This window comes from Pecten maximus, chromosome 6, assembly GCF_902652985.1.
Source record: "Pecten maximus chromosome 6, xPecMax1.1, whole genome shotgun sequence".
Classification (NCBI taxonomy): Eukaryota; Metazoa; Mollusca; class Bivalvia; order Pectinida; family Pectinidae; genus Pecten; species Pecten maximus.
Window position 1 is genome coordinate 985722 of NC_047020.1, and position 16244 is coordinate 1001965.

Sequence of the window (16244 nt, forward strand, 5' to 3'; positions counted from 1 at the left end):
CTGAGTTTGGTAGACTCTACCTGAGGTTGGCAGACTCAACCTGAGGTTGGTAGACTCACCCTGAGGTTATGGACTCACCCTGAGGTTGGTAGACTCACCCTGAGGTTATGGACTCACCTTGAGGTTGGTAGACTCACCCTGAGGTTGGTAGACTCACCCTGAGGTTGGCAGACTCACCCTGAGGGTTGGCAGACTCACCCTGAGGTTGGTAGTCTAACCCTGAGGTTATGGACTCACCCTGAGGTTGGTAGACTCACCCTGAGGTTGGTAGACTCATCCTGAGGTTAGCAGACTCAACCTGAGGTTGGTAGACTCACCCTGAGGTTGGTAGACTCAACCTGAGGTTATGGACTCACCCTGAGGTTGGTAGACTCACCCTGAGTTTGGCAGACTCAACCTGAGGTCATGGACTCACCAATAAATGGCAGAATCACTCAGGAGGTTGGCAGACTTACCCTGAGGTTGGTAGACTCACCCTGAGGTTGGTAGACTCACCCTGAGTTTGGCAGACTCAAACTGAGGTCATGGACTCACCAATAAATGGCAGAATCACTCAGGAGGTTGGCAGACTTACCCTGAGGTTGGTAGACTCATCCTGAGGTTACAGACTCAACCTGAGGTTGGTAGTCTAACCCTGAGTTTGGCAGACTTACCCTGAGATTGGTTGTCTAACCCTGAGGTTATGGACTCACCCTGAGGTTGGTAGACTCACCCTGAGGTTATGGACTCACCCTGAGGTTATGGACTCACCCTGAGGTTGGTAGACTCACCCTGAGGTTACAGACTCAACCTGAGGTTACAGACTTACCCTGAGGTTACAGACTCACCCTGAGGTTATGGACTCACCCTGAGGTTATGGACTCACCCTGAGGTTACAGACTTACCCTGAGGTTATGGACTCACCCTGAGGTTATGGACTCACCCTGAGGTTGGTAGACTCACCCTGAGGTTACAGACTCACCCTGAGGTTGGCAGACTCACCCTGAGGTTAAGAAAGGACATGAAGAGCTTCACTCTCTGACTAACAAGTTCTATGAAGCTTTTTAACTTGATCACACCAGGGCTGATCTCTCCGAGCCATTTAGGTCTGTCCATCGGCCCAGACTTATTAGTGATGAGCTCCTCCACCATGGAGCTCAGACATACGAGGGCAGCCTCCGTATTGACACGCGTCATCTCCTATAATAAACATTATTACAGGTTTCACTATAGTCATAATACATTGTACATATAATTATCTCAATAAAATCAGTAACATAAGGGAATTAGATGTTTATTATTTGATAAATGTCAATATTAATCACAAGAAACCCAACAATTGTGACTGAGAGTGACTATATCTAGACTACATATGGCCTGTACATTCAATCAATCATAAGTTTGATAAGATAATTATTTAAAACACTAGAACTGTAAGTCAATTGCCAACAAATATCCCCACTACTCATTATTTGCAACCATGGCAACCGAATTATATGTATTGTTTTAAAAGATGGTACCACTAAAATTGGCATCCCTAAAACCCTTACACATCAAATCTTAGCTTAATCAGACATTATATCTCATTTTGACAAATCAGAAGCCTCCATATACGTGTATGATGATAGTAAATGGTTCGAAACATGTGATGGGTCAAATTGTAGGCATTTATACATACGTTACATCACTTGACCAATAAAGTTTGGATGAAAATTGATCTAAGGACTGGTGAGCTATTGGCCATTACACAAAACCTGTGTATAGTGACCTGGTTACCATGGCTACCAAAATGTTTGGGGAAAAAATCCTGCATTTGCACATATACAAGTCCCTAATATTCCTGTGTAATTTCATTGAAATCGGTTCACAGGTTTAGGAGGAGTTGTCCGCGCAACAATTCCAAACGACAGATATCCAGACCGAGTTATTCCAGTTTAACACCAAACGACAGATATCCAGACCGAGTTATTCGAGTTTAACATCCAGAGTTATTCCAGTATACCAATTATAACCCTTTTATGGCCAAATGTAGATTTTATCTATTCCCATCACTTTGTATGACCCCATGTACAAATCTATCAATATATATATCCCCTTTTATGACCCTAAATTCATTTCTACCCATGCATTGATTGCTTCAGTATTTACGTAACGTGAAGAAAATTCTATATTTTATGTTTCAACTAGACCTGAAAAAGAAGCTATACACAGGCAAAATGTCTTCAGGTAATTTGACCTGAAAAAATGTTGACCTGAAATTGACCTGAAAATGACCTTGAATTTGACTTGAAATTTTTTTCATGTCAAATTCATTCAATTTCTTGATATGAATTGACTATTCTGCTCTTTTCAGGACAATCTGACCTGAAAATATTGACCTGAATTTGACCTGGATTGACATGAAGACATTTTTTTATCTATGTAATTGTATTACAGATACAAGAGAAACCAGAGGGATTTGGGCACCCTTTTTTCCATTTAATCATTAGATGATAACAAGAAAAATCTGAGAAATACTTCAAACGTCAATTGACAAAATCCAAGATGGCCAACTGTCAGCCATTAATTGTGTTTTACTGATAAGACTCAAAACTGAAAGGGCACATCTAAGGACAAACGGGAATCTACATGTCAAGTTTGAGAAATATCCTTCCAGTACCTCTTCAGAAACAGAGATAACAAGGATTGTTTGGGGACAAATAAAAGATGGATGGACTATGGAGGAAGAGTGATTTGAACAGCCCACGATCTGATGATGATGGGTTAAACAGCTGTTTGTCTCTATATATACATACCCATGGCTCTGCTGTAGGACTCTGTACAAAGTTACTTCCTGTCCATTTCCAGGCCTTCTCCGGAGTTTGGTCCCCCGGACTAGAGTCCTGTGAGTCAGGAGAAGGAACATCCTTGGGAGAAGTCTCCATCTTAGCTTGGTTATAGTTGTCGGCAGCCTCCTGAAGCAGACTGCTATCACAGATCTGGACTAGATCACGCACCTGACAGGAAACAATGGCCACATTGAAAATAGTTTTTACACTAATTTCCCTTTTGAACAAGATAGAACCACTTACAAAAGTGTTAAGGTGTTCGGCATGTTTTTATTAAACATACCTTTAATTTGAAAGAGAAAAAGATAGAGAAAAAAAAGCCACACTTTTCTAGAATTAGCAAGGTGTCATTCTCAGCTTAATAGATACCCTCACATCTGTGTGATTATTTCACTGATTTGTTATTAATTAATGGCCTTGCACAAATCTCCCTTTCAAAGACATATACTGTACTTGATTGGGTGAAGTTTTTGCACGCCCTGCATATATTACATCATTCCTGTTAGATATAAATGGTACCTGCTGTTAATCATAAGCAAACTTTCACTTTGATCAGACAGTAATGAGCTCAGGTCTAGATACCCCGAGTCATCCTGATTACCATGGTATCCCTTTTAATATCCTACACAATGACAATTAAGTATGACAGATATATACCCTAGAAGGTCAAAGGTCATAGACCTTACTTCTGGTATGCGACACATTTTTCTGCCAAAGATGTGAAATGTTACCATAACTCACAAACACAAGTCTAGAAGATTCTACATGGAATAATACAGCATACTCTATATCCCTACAAAATATTTCTCCTAAGTTAATTATACAAAGGTCAAATGTCAAAATATAGGTCACAGTGACCCACTTCTGGTATGTGTACACACTGTCACATCACCAATACGTTGACTTTGAAGATACTAATGAAATACCACCACAGGTAGCTGTCACAATATACGAGCTGCACAACAATCCTATAATTAGTGTCATGTATCTACCTCAGCACATGTACTATCTTTCCAAGATGTACTAAGACAGACGATTTTACCTGAAGTACTGTAGAATGGAGACATATGTCCCAGAACTGATTTGACAACTTATCTTTACACATAATCCCCATTCTCAAAGCCATTTCCATTATCATAAGATTCTATAGGTACCTTGTCTGATACCATCTCCATGATGATGTTCAGTTCCTCCGCGGTCCCCGCCATGGCAACGTGACATAACTTCTCACAGTACTGTCCTATCACAGTTTTTAAATCTAACACAGAATTCACTAGGTCACATGATCTTTGTATTTTTGTGGTGCGACTTAAGGTGGCATCAGCAGACAGAAGGTCGTGTTGTTGTTGAAGCATTCGACGCAGGCCTCCATGTTTGTATTTATGAGGATATGCAGTAAAAGCTCCCACGGTGATGATGTCATACCATCCAGCTGTCAAAAACAACATTGGTTGTAATCACTCAAAAGACCTAGAACAAGAGGTCTAAAGGGCCTGCACTGGTGTAATAAATGTGAACTTGGAAAATTCAGTGATCATCGGTAATATTTTGAATATGTTATATTTTTTCCATTGTGGGATTTGCCTTTCAGTGTTAGTATCATGCAAGGAAATGAAAATGTGTCTAACCATGTTTTGAGCAAAATCCATTCAGTCCTTTATGACTAGTAGTAATCTAACAGGGCCCAGAGTAACCATTTATATTACAATGCAAAATTTAATTTGTTACTTTAATTTCCCCAGAAGGATCTTTATAGCCACCATAATTTCAATAATGAAAGACTGATCTTTTCTCTACTTTTCTCATCTCTCCTCTCTTCCTATAAATCATTTGGGAACATTTGGGGGGTGGGGGGTGGGGGAGGGAACCTAGGCCTACGTCGTGTAATAAAGATCAATCAGAGCTCTCGGCGATAGTGATTAGTGATAACAAACTTCAACAAATATCTGATTAAAGGGGGCTATCAGGCATTTGCACCTAATTTGCACGTAATAAGGGATAAAGGAGAATCTACACTTACAGTTTGTGAAATATCCTGCACGGTTTTCTCAAGAAATAGTAATAAATAAATTAAGCAAGCTCCAAAATTCACTAAAATTTGTATTATGTAGTAGTCGACCAATCAGTGGAGTTAAGGGTTGAGGTAGGGGACCTGTAGACATTTAACAGGTGTGTATTATGTAGTAGTCGACCAATCAGGAGGGTTATAAGGGTCGAGGTAGGGGGACCTGTAGACATTTAACAGGTGTGTATTATGTAGCAGTCAACCAATCAGGAGGGTTAGGGGTCGAGGTAGGGGACCTGTAGCCATTTAACAGGTGTGTATTATGTAGTAGTCGACCAATCAGGAGGGTTATAAGGGTCGAGGTAGGGGGACCTGTAGACATTTAACAGGTGTGTATTATGTAGTAGTCGACCAATCAGGAGGGTTATAAGGGTCGAGGTAGGGGGACCTGTAGACATTTAACAGGTGTGTATTATGTAGTAGTCGACCAATCAGGAGGGTTATAAGGGTAGAGGTAGGGGACCTGTAGCCATTTAACAGGTGTGTATTATGTAGTAGTCGACCAATCAGGAAGGTTAAGGGTCGAGGTAGGGGGACCTGTAGCCATTTAACAGGTGTGTATTATGTAGTAGTCGACCAATCAGGAGGGTTAAAGGTACTAGGTATACATATAAGGGACATGTAGACAATTAACAGGTGTTCATTACTGATAACTATTCTTGTAGTAAATTATCATCATTAGGTTTATTTTGGGGCATTACAACAACAATAATAGGGGAAGGAGATTCTAGAGCAAATAAAATTCATATTAAAGAGGCAGCTAAAGGAAGTGACATAAAAAGTCCATGTGACTCCATATTACACTCACTGCTATTGCGGGCCTCGTTGATGACTGTCATCCGTTGTAGATGTAGATTGTTGGGTACAAACTCGAGGTCTTTATCTCCTTTCTTTACACTCTTTTTAAAGTTGGGGCCTGACAAACGCATTAAGATCTGGGTTAATTATTGTATATATAATAAACATATAAGTAAAAACTACAGGTATAATCATTATAAAACATTATCACAGAAATTATATTTAAGTATCAGCTTTTGTCATAGATAATTACACATTAGTACTGTTAATGTCATTCCATAGAGATAATGTATTTATTGTAAAATCCTATTCAAGTTTAGAAAAAAAATCTAACAAGAATGTAGTAAGGCATATGCATGTATGGCAGCTGTGTGATAGTAAGGCATGTACGGCAGTACAGTGAGATTACTAACAGAGAAGTATAAAACATGCCAACAGAAAAATATATACAAATAGACAAATGTGACATGCGGTCAGTTCTGTGATTCCTTGCTTCTATAATTTCTTTTGTGTATTTTCATTATTTCTCTTAACATGTTTTATTTTATATTTATTTTGTCTCTGATGGAATCAGTACAAAGTTACCAAATCAAAAACTCTGACAATGTATCATTTCAGACTCAGACATCTATTGGATAAGTGTAGTAAATCCATTACAGTGACCATGACGTACAATGTATTGTACAGTATATATATATAGGTAGTGATAATACCAGGACTATCTACATGTGGGTGGATCTCCAACCCTCAGTGATCGGTGAACCCTCAGTGATCGGTGAACCGTCAGTGATCGGTGAACCATCAGTGATCGGTGAACCCTCAGTGATCGGTGTGACATCTCACCATTTAATGATACTACTACAACAACAGGTTTTGTCAGTAAGTATTACAGTCTAAAGCTTGGATTTCAATTAGTACTGGGCATGTTGTTGGTACATCATATACACTGGTACCGGATTAACTGTTGGTACCTCATATACACTGGTACCGGATTAACTGTTGGTACATCATATACACTGGTACCGGATTAACTGTTGGTACATCACATACACTGGTACTGGATTAACTGTTGGTACATCATATACACTGGTACCGGATTAACTGTTGGTACATACACTGGTACCGGATTAACTGTTGGTACATCATATACACTGGTACCGGATTAACTGTTGGTACATCATATACACTGGTACCGGATTAACTGTTGGTACATCATATACACTGGTACCGGATTAACTGTTGGTACATACACTGGTACCGGATTAACTGTTGGTACATACACTGGTACCGGATTAACTGTTGGTACATACACTGGTACTGGATTAACTGTTGGTACATACACTGGTACCGGATTAACTGTTGGTACATCATATACACTGGTACCGGATTAACAGTTGGTACATACATTGGTACTGGATTAACTGTTGGTACATCATATACACTGGTACCGGATTAACTGTTGGTACATACACTGGTACCGGATTAACTGTTGGTACATCATATACACTGGTACCACGGATTAACTGTTGGTACATACACTGGTACCGGATTAACTGTTGGTACATACACTGGTACCGGATTAACTGTTGGTACATCATATACACTGGTACCAGATTAACTGTTGGTACATCATATACACTGGTACCGGATTAACTGTTGGTACATCATATACACTGGTACCGGATTAACTGTTGGTACATCATATACACTGGTACAGGATTAACTGTTGGTACATACACTGGTACCGGATTAACTGTTGGTACATACACTGGTACCAGATTAACTGTTGGTACATACACTGGTACCAGATTAACTGTTGGTACATACACTGGTACCGGATTAACTGTTGGTACATACACTGGTACCGGATTAACTGTTGGTACATCATATACACTGGTACCGGATTAACTGTTGGTACATCATATATACTGGTACCGGATTAACTGTTGGTACATACACTGGTACCGGATTAACTGTTGGTACATACACTGGTACCCGGATTAACTGTTGGTACATCATATACACTAGTACCGGATTAACTGTTGGTACCATACACTGGTACCGGATTAACTGTTGGTCCATACACTGGTACCTGGATTAAACTGTTGGTACATACACTGGTATCCGGATACTTAACTGTTGGTAAATACACTGAGGTTACCGGATTAACTGTTGTACATACCACTGGTACCGGATTAACTGTTGGTACATACAACGGTACTGGATTAACTGTTGCGTACATACACTGGTACCGGATTAACTGTTGGTACCATGACACACTTGGGACCGGATTAAACTGTTGTTAACATCATATACACTGGTACCAGATTACACGTTGTACATACACTAGGTACCGGATTAAATTGTTGGTACCTTACACTGTACCGGATTAACTGTTGGACATCCACTGGGTACCCAGGATTAAACTTGTTGGAATACACTGGTACGGATTAACTGTTGGTACATCATATACACTGGTACCAGATTAACTGTTGGTACATACACTGGTACCGGATTAACTGTTGGTACATCATATATACTGGTACCGGATTAACTGTTGGTACATACACTGGTACCGGATTAACTGTTGGTACATACACTGGTACCGGATTAACTGTTGGTACATACACTGGTACTGGATTAACTGTTGGTACATACACTGGTACTGGATTAACTGTTGGTACATTATATACACTGGTACCGGATTAACTGTTGGTACATACACTGGTACCGGATTAACTGTTGGTACATTATATACACTGGTACCGGATTAACTGTTGGTACATCATGAGACACTGGTACCGGATTAACTGTACAGATCTAATCCACTTTAACCCCAGTTATCTAACACTAGCTATATAGTCTCTAATCTGTTCAATGATTAAAATTAGACAGTTATTACCTGGGCTATACGAAGTTCCATCATAAGTCTAATAAATCATTTACTGTAACAGTTTAATAATGAGAAACTGTTAGACTATTCAAACGTCAAGATTAAACATTGAGCCAGTCACCTGGTCCAGATAATCAGACACTTTTAAATTAATTCAGGTAAATATATACATGCAAGTATTTGTATCACAGATTATGACGTCATCAATAGGTGAACAATCTATGGCGTCACACAATGAATTGTTGTTACTACACACTGGAGAATCTAAACAGTGAAACTGGTTGTGCAAAATGTTACTATTTTTTGACAAGCAACTAAGAATACACAAGCATTAATTGATTTAACACACACGCATATGTACACATGGGTATATAATTATTATATTTACCCCTGTTATGTACACATGGGTATATAATTATTATATTTACCCCTGTTATGTACACATGGGTATATAATTATTATATTTACCCCTGTAATGTACACATGGGTATATAATTATTATATTTACCCCTGTTATGTACACATGGGTATATAATTATTATATTTACCCCTGTTATGTACACATGGGTATATAATTATTATATTTACCCCTGTTATGTACACATGGGTATGTAATTATCATATTGGCCCCTGTTATGTACACATGGGTATGTAATTATCATATTGGCCCCTGTAATGTACACATGGGTATATAATTATTATATTTACCCCTGTTATGTACACATGGGTATGTAATTATCATATTGGCCCCTGTTATGTACACATGGGTATGTAATTATCATATTGGCCCCTGTTATGTACACATGGGTATATAATTATTATATTTACCCCTGTTATGTACACATGGGTATGTAATTATCATATTGGCCCCTGTTATGTACACATGGGTATGTAATTATCATATTGGCCCCTGTTATGTACACATGGGTATGTAATTATCATATTGGCCCCTGTTATGTACACATGGGTATGTAATTATCATATTGGCCCCTGTTATGTACACATGGGTATGTAATTATCATATTGGCCCCTGTTATGTACACATGGGTATGCAATTATCATATTGGCCCCTGTTATGTACACATGGGTATGTAATTATCATATATGGGTATGTAATTATCATATTGGTCCCTGTAATGTACACCGAGGTATATAATTATTATATTGGCCCCTGTTATGTACTCATGGGTATATAATGATCATATTAATGGCCCCTGTTATGTACTCATGGGTATATAATTATCATATTGGCCCCTGTTATGTACACATGGGTATGTAATTATCATATTGGCCCCTGTTATGTACTCATGGGTATATAATTATTATATTGGCCCCTGTTATGTACACATCGGTATATAATTATCATATTGGCCCCTGTTATGTACACATGGGTATGTAATTATCATATTGGCCCCTGTTATGTACACATGGGTATGTAATTATCATATTGGCCCCTGTTATGTACACATAGGTATATAATTATCATATTGGCCCCTGTTAATTATGTACTCATGGGTATATAATTATCATATTGGCCCCTGTAATGTACATATCGGTATATAATTATCATATTGGCCCCTGTAATGTACATATCGGTATATAATTATCATATTGGCCCCTGTTATGTACACATGGGTATGTAATTATCATATTGGCCCCTGTTATGTACACATGGGTATGTAATTATCATATTGGCCCCTGTTATGTACACATGGGTATGTAATTATCATATTGGCCCCTGTTATGTACACATGGGTATGTAATTATCATATTGGCCCCTGTTATGTACACATGGGTATATAATTATCATATTGGCCCCTGTTATGTACACATGGGTATGTAATTATCATATTGGCCCCTGTTATGTACACATGGGTATGTAATTATCACATTGGCCCCTGTTATGTACACATGGGTATATAATTATTATATTTACCCCTGTTATGTACACATGGGTATATAATTATCATATTGGCCCCTGTTATGTACACATGGGTATGTAATTATCATATTGGCCCCTGTTATGTACACATGGGTATATAATTATCATATTGGCCCCTGTTATGTACACATGGGTATGTAATTATCATATTGGCCCCTGTTATGTACACATGGGTATATAATAATCATATTGGCCCCTGTTATGTACACATGGGTATGTAATTATCACATTGGCCCCTGTTATGTACACATGGGTATATAATTATTATATTGGCCCCTGTTATGTACACATCGGTATATAATTATCATATTGGCCCCTGTTATGTACACATGGGTATGTAATTATCATATTGGCCCCTGTTATGTACACATGGGTATATAATTATTATATTTACCCCTGTTATGTACACATGGGTATATAATTATCATATTGGCCCCTGTTATGTACACATGGGTATGTAATTATCATATTGGCCCCTGTTATGTACACATGGGTATGTAATTATCATATTGGCCCCTGTTATGTACACATGGGTATATAATAATCATATTGGCCCCTGTTATGTACACATGGGTATGTAATTATCATATTGGCCCCTGTTATGTACACATGGGTATATAATTATCATATTGGCCCCTGTTATGTACACATGGGTATATAATTATCATATTGGCCCCTGTTAATTATGTACTCATGGGTATATAATCATCATATTGGCCCCAGTAATGTACACATCGGTATATAATTATCATATTGGCCCCTGTTATGTACACATGGGTATGTAATTATCATATTGGCCCCTGTTATGTACACATGGGTATGTAATTATCATATTGGCCCCTGTAATGTACACATGTTGGCCCCTGTTATGTACACATGGTTTTATAATTATCATATTGGCCCCTCTTATGTACACATCGGTATATACTTACCATATTGGCCCCTGTTATGTATATCAAGTCATGATACATGCAGCTAGCACTCTAAATGCTGAATATGTTAGAACAACAGGCAAATGTCAAATTTCACAATGTAATATTTATGATATAGAGGGTAAGGCACACTAAGATAAACCTGAAGAACAGATTTGTTACTAACAACAGAGGTGTTATTTAACTGTGTACATGTATGACAGTATGTATAATAGTCACCCAGAGTAACAACAGAGGTGTTATTTAACTGTGTACATGTATGTATAATAGTCACCCAGAGTAACAACAGAGGTGTTATTTAACTGTAGTAACATGTATGTATAATAGTCACCCAGAGTAACAACAGAGGTGTTATTTAACTGTGTACATGTATGTATAATAGTCACCCAGAGTAACAACAGAGGTGTTATTTAACTGTAGTAACATGTATGTATAATAGTCACCCAGAGTAACAACACAGGTGTTATTTAACTGTAGTAACATGTATGTATAATAGTCACCCAGAGTAACAACAGAGGTGTTATTTAACTGTGTACATGTATGTATAATAGTCACCCAGAGTAACAACAGAGGTGTTATTTAACTGTAGTAACATGTATGTATAATAGTCACCCAGAGTAACAACAGAGGTGTTATTTAACTGTAGTAACATGTATGTATAATAGTCACCCAGAGTAACAACAGAGGTGTTATTTAACTGTAGTAACATGTATGTATAATAGTCACCCAGAGTAACAACAGAGGTGTTATTTAACTGTGTACATGTATGTATAATAGTCACCCAGAGTAACAACAGGGGTGTTATTTTTAACATGTATGTATAATAGTCACCCAGAGTAACAACAGAGGTGTTATTTAACTGTGTACATGTATGTATAATAGTCACCCAGAGTAACAACAGAGGTGTTATTTAACTGTGGTAACATGTATGTATAATAGTCACCCAGAGTAACAACAGAGGTGTTATTTAACTGTGTACATGTATGTATAATAGTCACCCAGAGTAACAACAGAGGTGTTATTTAACTGTAGTAACATGTATGTATAATAATCACCCAGAATAACAACGGAGGTGTTATTTAACTGTGTACATGTATGTATAATAGTCACCTAGAGTAAGAACAGAGGTGTTATTTAACTGTGTACATGTATGTATAATAGTCACCCAGAGTAACAACAGAGGTGTTATTTAACTGTAGTAACATGTATGTATAATAGTCACCCAGAGTAACAACAGAGGTGTTATTTAACTGTAGTAACATGTATGTATAATAGTCACCCAGAGTAACAACAGGGGTGTTATTTAACTGTGTACATGTATGTATAATAGTCACCCAGAGTAACAACAGAGGTGTTATTTAACTGTAGTAACATGTATGTATAATAGTCACCCAGAGTAACAACAGGGGTGTTATTTAACTGTAGTAACATGTATGTATAATAGTCACCCAGAGTAACAACAGAGGTGTTATTTAACTGTGTACATGTATGTATAATAGTCACCCAGAGTAACAACAGAGGTGTTATTTAACTGTGTACATGTATGTATAATAGTCACCCAGAGTAACAACAGAGGTGTTATTTAACTGTGTACATGTATGTATAATAGTCACCCAGAGTAACAACAGAGGTGTTATTTAACTGTGTACATGTATGTATAATAGTCACCCAGAGTAACAACAGAGGTGTTATTTAACTGTAGTAACATGTATGTATAATAGTCACCCAGAGTAACAACACAGGTGTTATTTAACTGTAGTAACATGTATGTATAATAGTCACCCAGAGTAACAACAGAGGTGTTATTTAACTGTGTACATGTATGTATAATAGTCACCCAGAGTAACAACAGAGGTGTTATTTAACTGTAGTAACATGTATGTATAATAGTCACCCAGAGTAACAACAGAGGTGTTATTTAACTATGTACATGTATGTATAATAGTCACCCAGAGTAACAACAGAGGTGTTATTTAACTTTGGTAACATGTATGTATAATAGTCACCCAGAGTAACAACAGAGGTGTTATTTAACTGTAGTAACATGTATGTATAATAATCACCCAGAGTAACAACAGAGGTGTTATTTAACTGTGTACATGTATGTATAATAGTCACCCAGAGTAACAACAGAGGTGTTATTTAACTGTAGTAACATGTATGTATAATAGTCACCCAGAGTAACAACAGAGGTGTTATTTAACTGTAGTAACATGTATGTATAATAGTTACCCAGAGTAACAACAGAGGTGTTATTTAACTGTGGTAACATGTATGTATAATAGTCACCCAGAGTAACAACAGAGGTGTTATTTAACTGTGTACATGTATGTATAATAGTCACCCAGAGTAACAACAGAGGTGTTATTTAACTGTAGTAACATGTATGTATAATAGTCACCCAGAGTAACAACAGGGGTGTTATTTAACTGTAGTAACATGTATGTATAATAGTCACCCAGAGTAACAACAGAGGTGTTATTTAACTGTGTACATGTATAATAGTCACCCAGAGTAACAACAGAGGTGTTATTTAACTGTGTACATGTATGTATGATAGTCACACAGAGTAACAACAGAGGTGTTATTTAACTGTAGTAACATGTATGTATAATAGTCACCCAGAGTAACAACAGAGGTGTTATTTAACTGTGTACATGTATGTATAATAGTCACCCAGAGTAACAACAGAGGTGTTATTTAACTGTGTACATGTATGTATAATAGTCACCCAGAGTAACAACAGAGGTGTTATTTAACTGTGTACATGTATGTATAATAGTCACCCAGAGTAACAACAGAGGTGTTATTTAACTGTAGTAACATGTATGTATAATAGTCACCCAGAGTAACAACAGAGGTGTTATTTAACTGTGTACATGTATGTATAATAGTCACCCAGAGTAACAACAGAGGTGTTATTTAACTGTGTACATGTATAATAGTCACCCAGAGTAACAACAGAGGTGTTATTTAACTGTGTACATGTATGTATGATAGTCACCCAGAGTAACAACAGGGTGTTATTTAACTGTGTACATGTATGTATAATAGTCACCCAGAGTAACAACAGAGGTGTTATTTAACTGTGTACATGTATGTATAATAGTCACCCAGAGTAACAACAGAGGTGTTATTTAACTGTAGTAACATGTATGTATAATAGTCACCCAGAGTAACAACAGAGGTGTTATTTAACTGTAGTAACATGTATGTATAATAGTCACCCAGAGTAACAACAGAGGTGTTATTTAACTGTGGTAACATGTATGTATAATAGTCACCCAGAGTAACAACAGAGGTGTTATTTAACTGTGGTAACATGTATGTATAATAGTCACCCAGTAGTAACAACAGAGGTGTTATTTAACTGTGTACATGTATGTATAATAGTCACCCAGAGTAACAACAGAGGTGTTATTTAACTGTAGTAACATGTATGTATAATAGTCACCCAGAGTAACAACAGAGGTGTTATTTAACTGTGTACATGTACGTATAATAGTCACCCAGAGTAACAACAGAGGTGTTATTTAACTGTGTACATGTATGTATAATAGTCACCCAGAGTAACAACAGAGGTGTTATTTAACTGTATTTAAATCCCAACAGCTCATTAAGTGTAGTCTATAGCTATACAGACTCTAGGATTAGTAAAACAGTCTAGATGGTAAGGGAGGAGATCAAATACTAGATCAGATTATATAAAACATCCTTTTTCTGTCTGAGGAGACATTCCCATGCAGGAGATATGGACAAAATAGAAGGCTTCAGGATCTAAACAGATACACATGGCCTGTTGTTTCAATCAGAAGTCAATTATCTGTATGTGAGGACAGGTGAGTAGTGAGATTCTGTATGAGTATGTACCTGTGTGTGAGGACAGGTGAGTAGTGAGATTCTGTACGAGTATGTACCTGTGTGTGAGGACAGGTGAGTAGTGAGATTCTGTATGAGTATGTACCTGTTTGTGAGGACAGGTGAGTAGTGAGATTCTGTACGAGTATGTACCTGTGTGTGAGGACAGGTGAGTAGTGAGATTCTGTATGAGTATGTACCTGTGTGTGAGGACAGGTGAGTAGTGAGATTCTGTATGAGTATGTACCTGTGTGTGAGGACAGGTGAGTAGTGAGATTCTGTACGAGTATGTACATGTGTGTAAGGACAGGTCAGTAGTGAGATTCTGTACGAGTATGTACATGTGTGTGAGGACTGGTGAGTAGTGAGATTCTGTACGAGTATGTACCTGTATGTGAGGACAGGTGAGTAGTGAGATTCTGTACGAGTATGTACCTGTGTGTGAGGACAGGTGAGTAGTGAGATTCTGTATGAGTATGTACCTGTATGTGAGGACAGTGTAGAAAGGTGAGTAGTGAGATTCTGTATGAGTATGTACCTATGTGTGAGGACAGGTGAGTAGTGAGATTCTGTACGAGTATGTACCTGTGTGTGAGGACAGGTGAGTAGTGAGATTCTGTACGAGTATGTACCCCTGTGTGAGGACAGGTGAGTAGTGAGATTCTGTACGAGTATGTACCCGTGTGTGAGGACAGGTGAGTAGTGAGATTCTGTACGAGTATGTACCTGTGTGTGAGGACAGTGTAGACAGGTGAGTAGTGAGATTCTGTACGAGTATGTACCTGTGTGTGAAGACAGGTGAGTAGTGAGATTCTGTACGAGTATGTACCTGTGTGTGAGGACAGGTGAGTAGTGAGATTCTGTACGAGTATGTACCTGTGTGTGAGGACAGGTGAGTAGTGAGATTCTGTACGAGTATGTACCCCTGTGTGAGGACAGGTGAGTAGTG

At 37.9% G+C, this 16244-nt stretch overlaps 1 protein-coding gene across 3 annotated transcripts in view; it reads right to left on the minus strand.

Annotated features, from left to right (window-relative positions):
• Nucleotides 1-16244, minus strand: part of LOC117328680 (inositol polyphosphate-4-phosphatase type I A-like) — an 86812-nt gene that overhangs the window by 34739 nt on the left and 35829 nt on the right. For all 3 annotated transcript variants that reach the window (XM_033886133.1, XM_033886131.1, XM_033886132.1), the window contains exons 14-17: nt 5681-5788; nt 3962-4239; nt 2775-2975; nt 982-1179 (exon numbers count right to left, since the gene is read on the minus strand). In XM_033886133.1, the coding sequence (XP_033742024.1) occupies nt 982-1179; nt 2775-2975; nt 3962-4239; nt 5681-5788 (785 nt within the window). The remainder of the gene's footprint in view (nt 1-981; nt 1180-2774; nt 2976-3961; nt 4240-5680; nt 5789-16244) is intronic.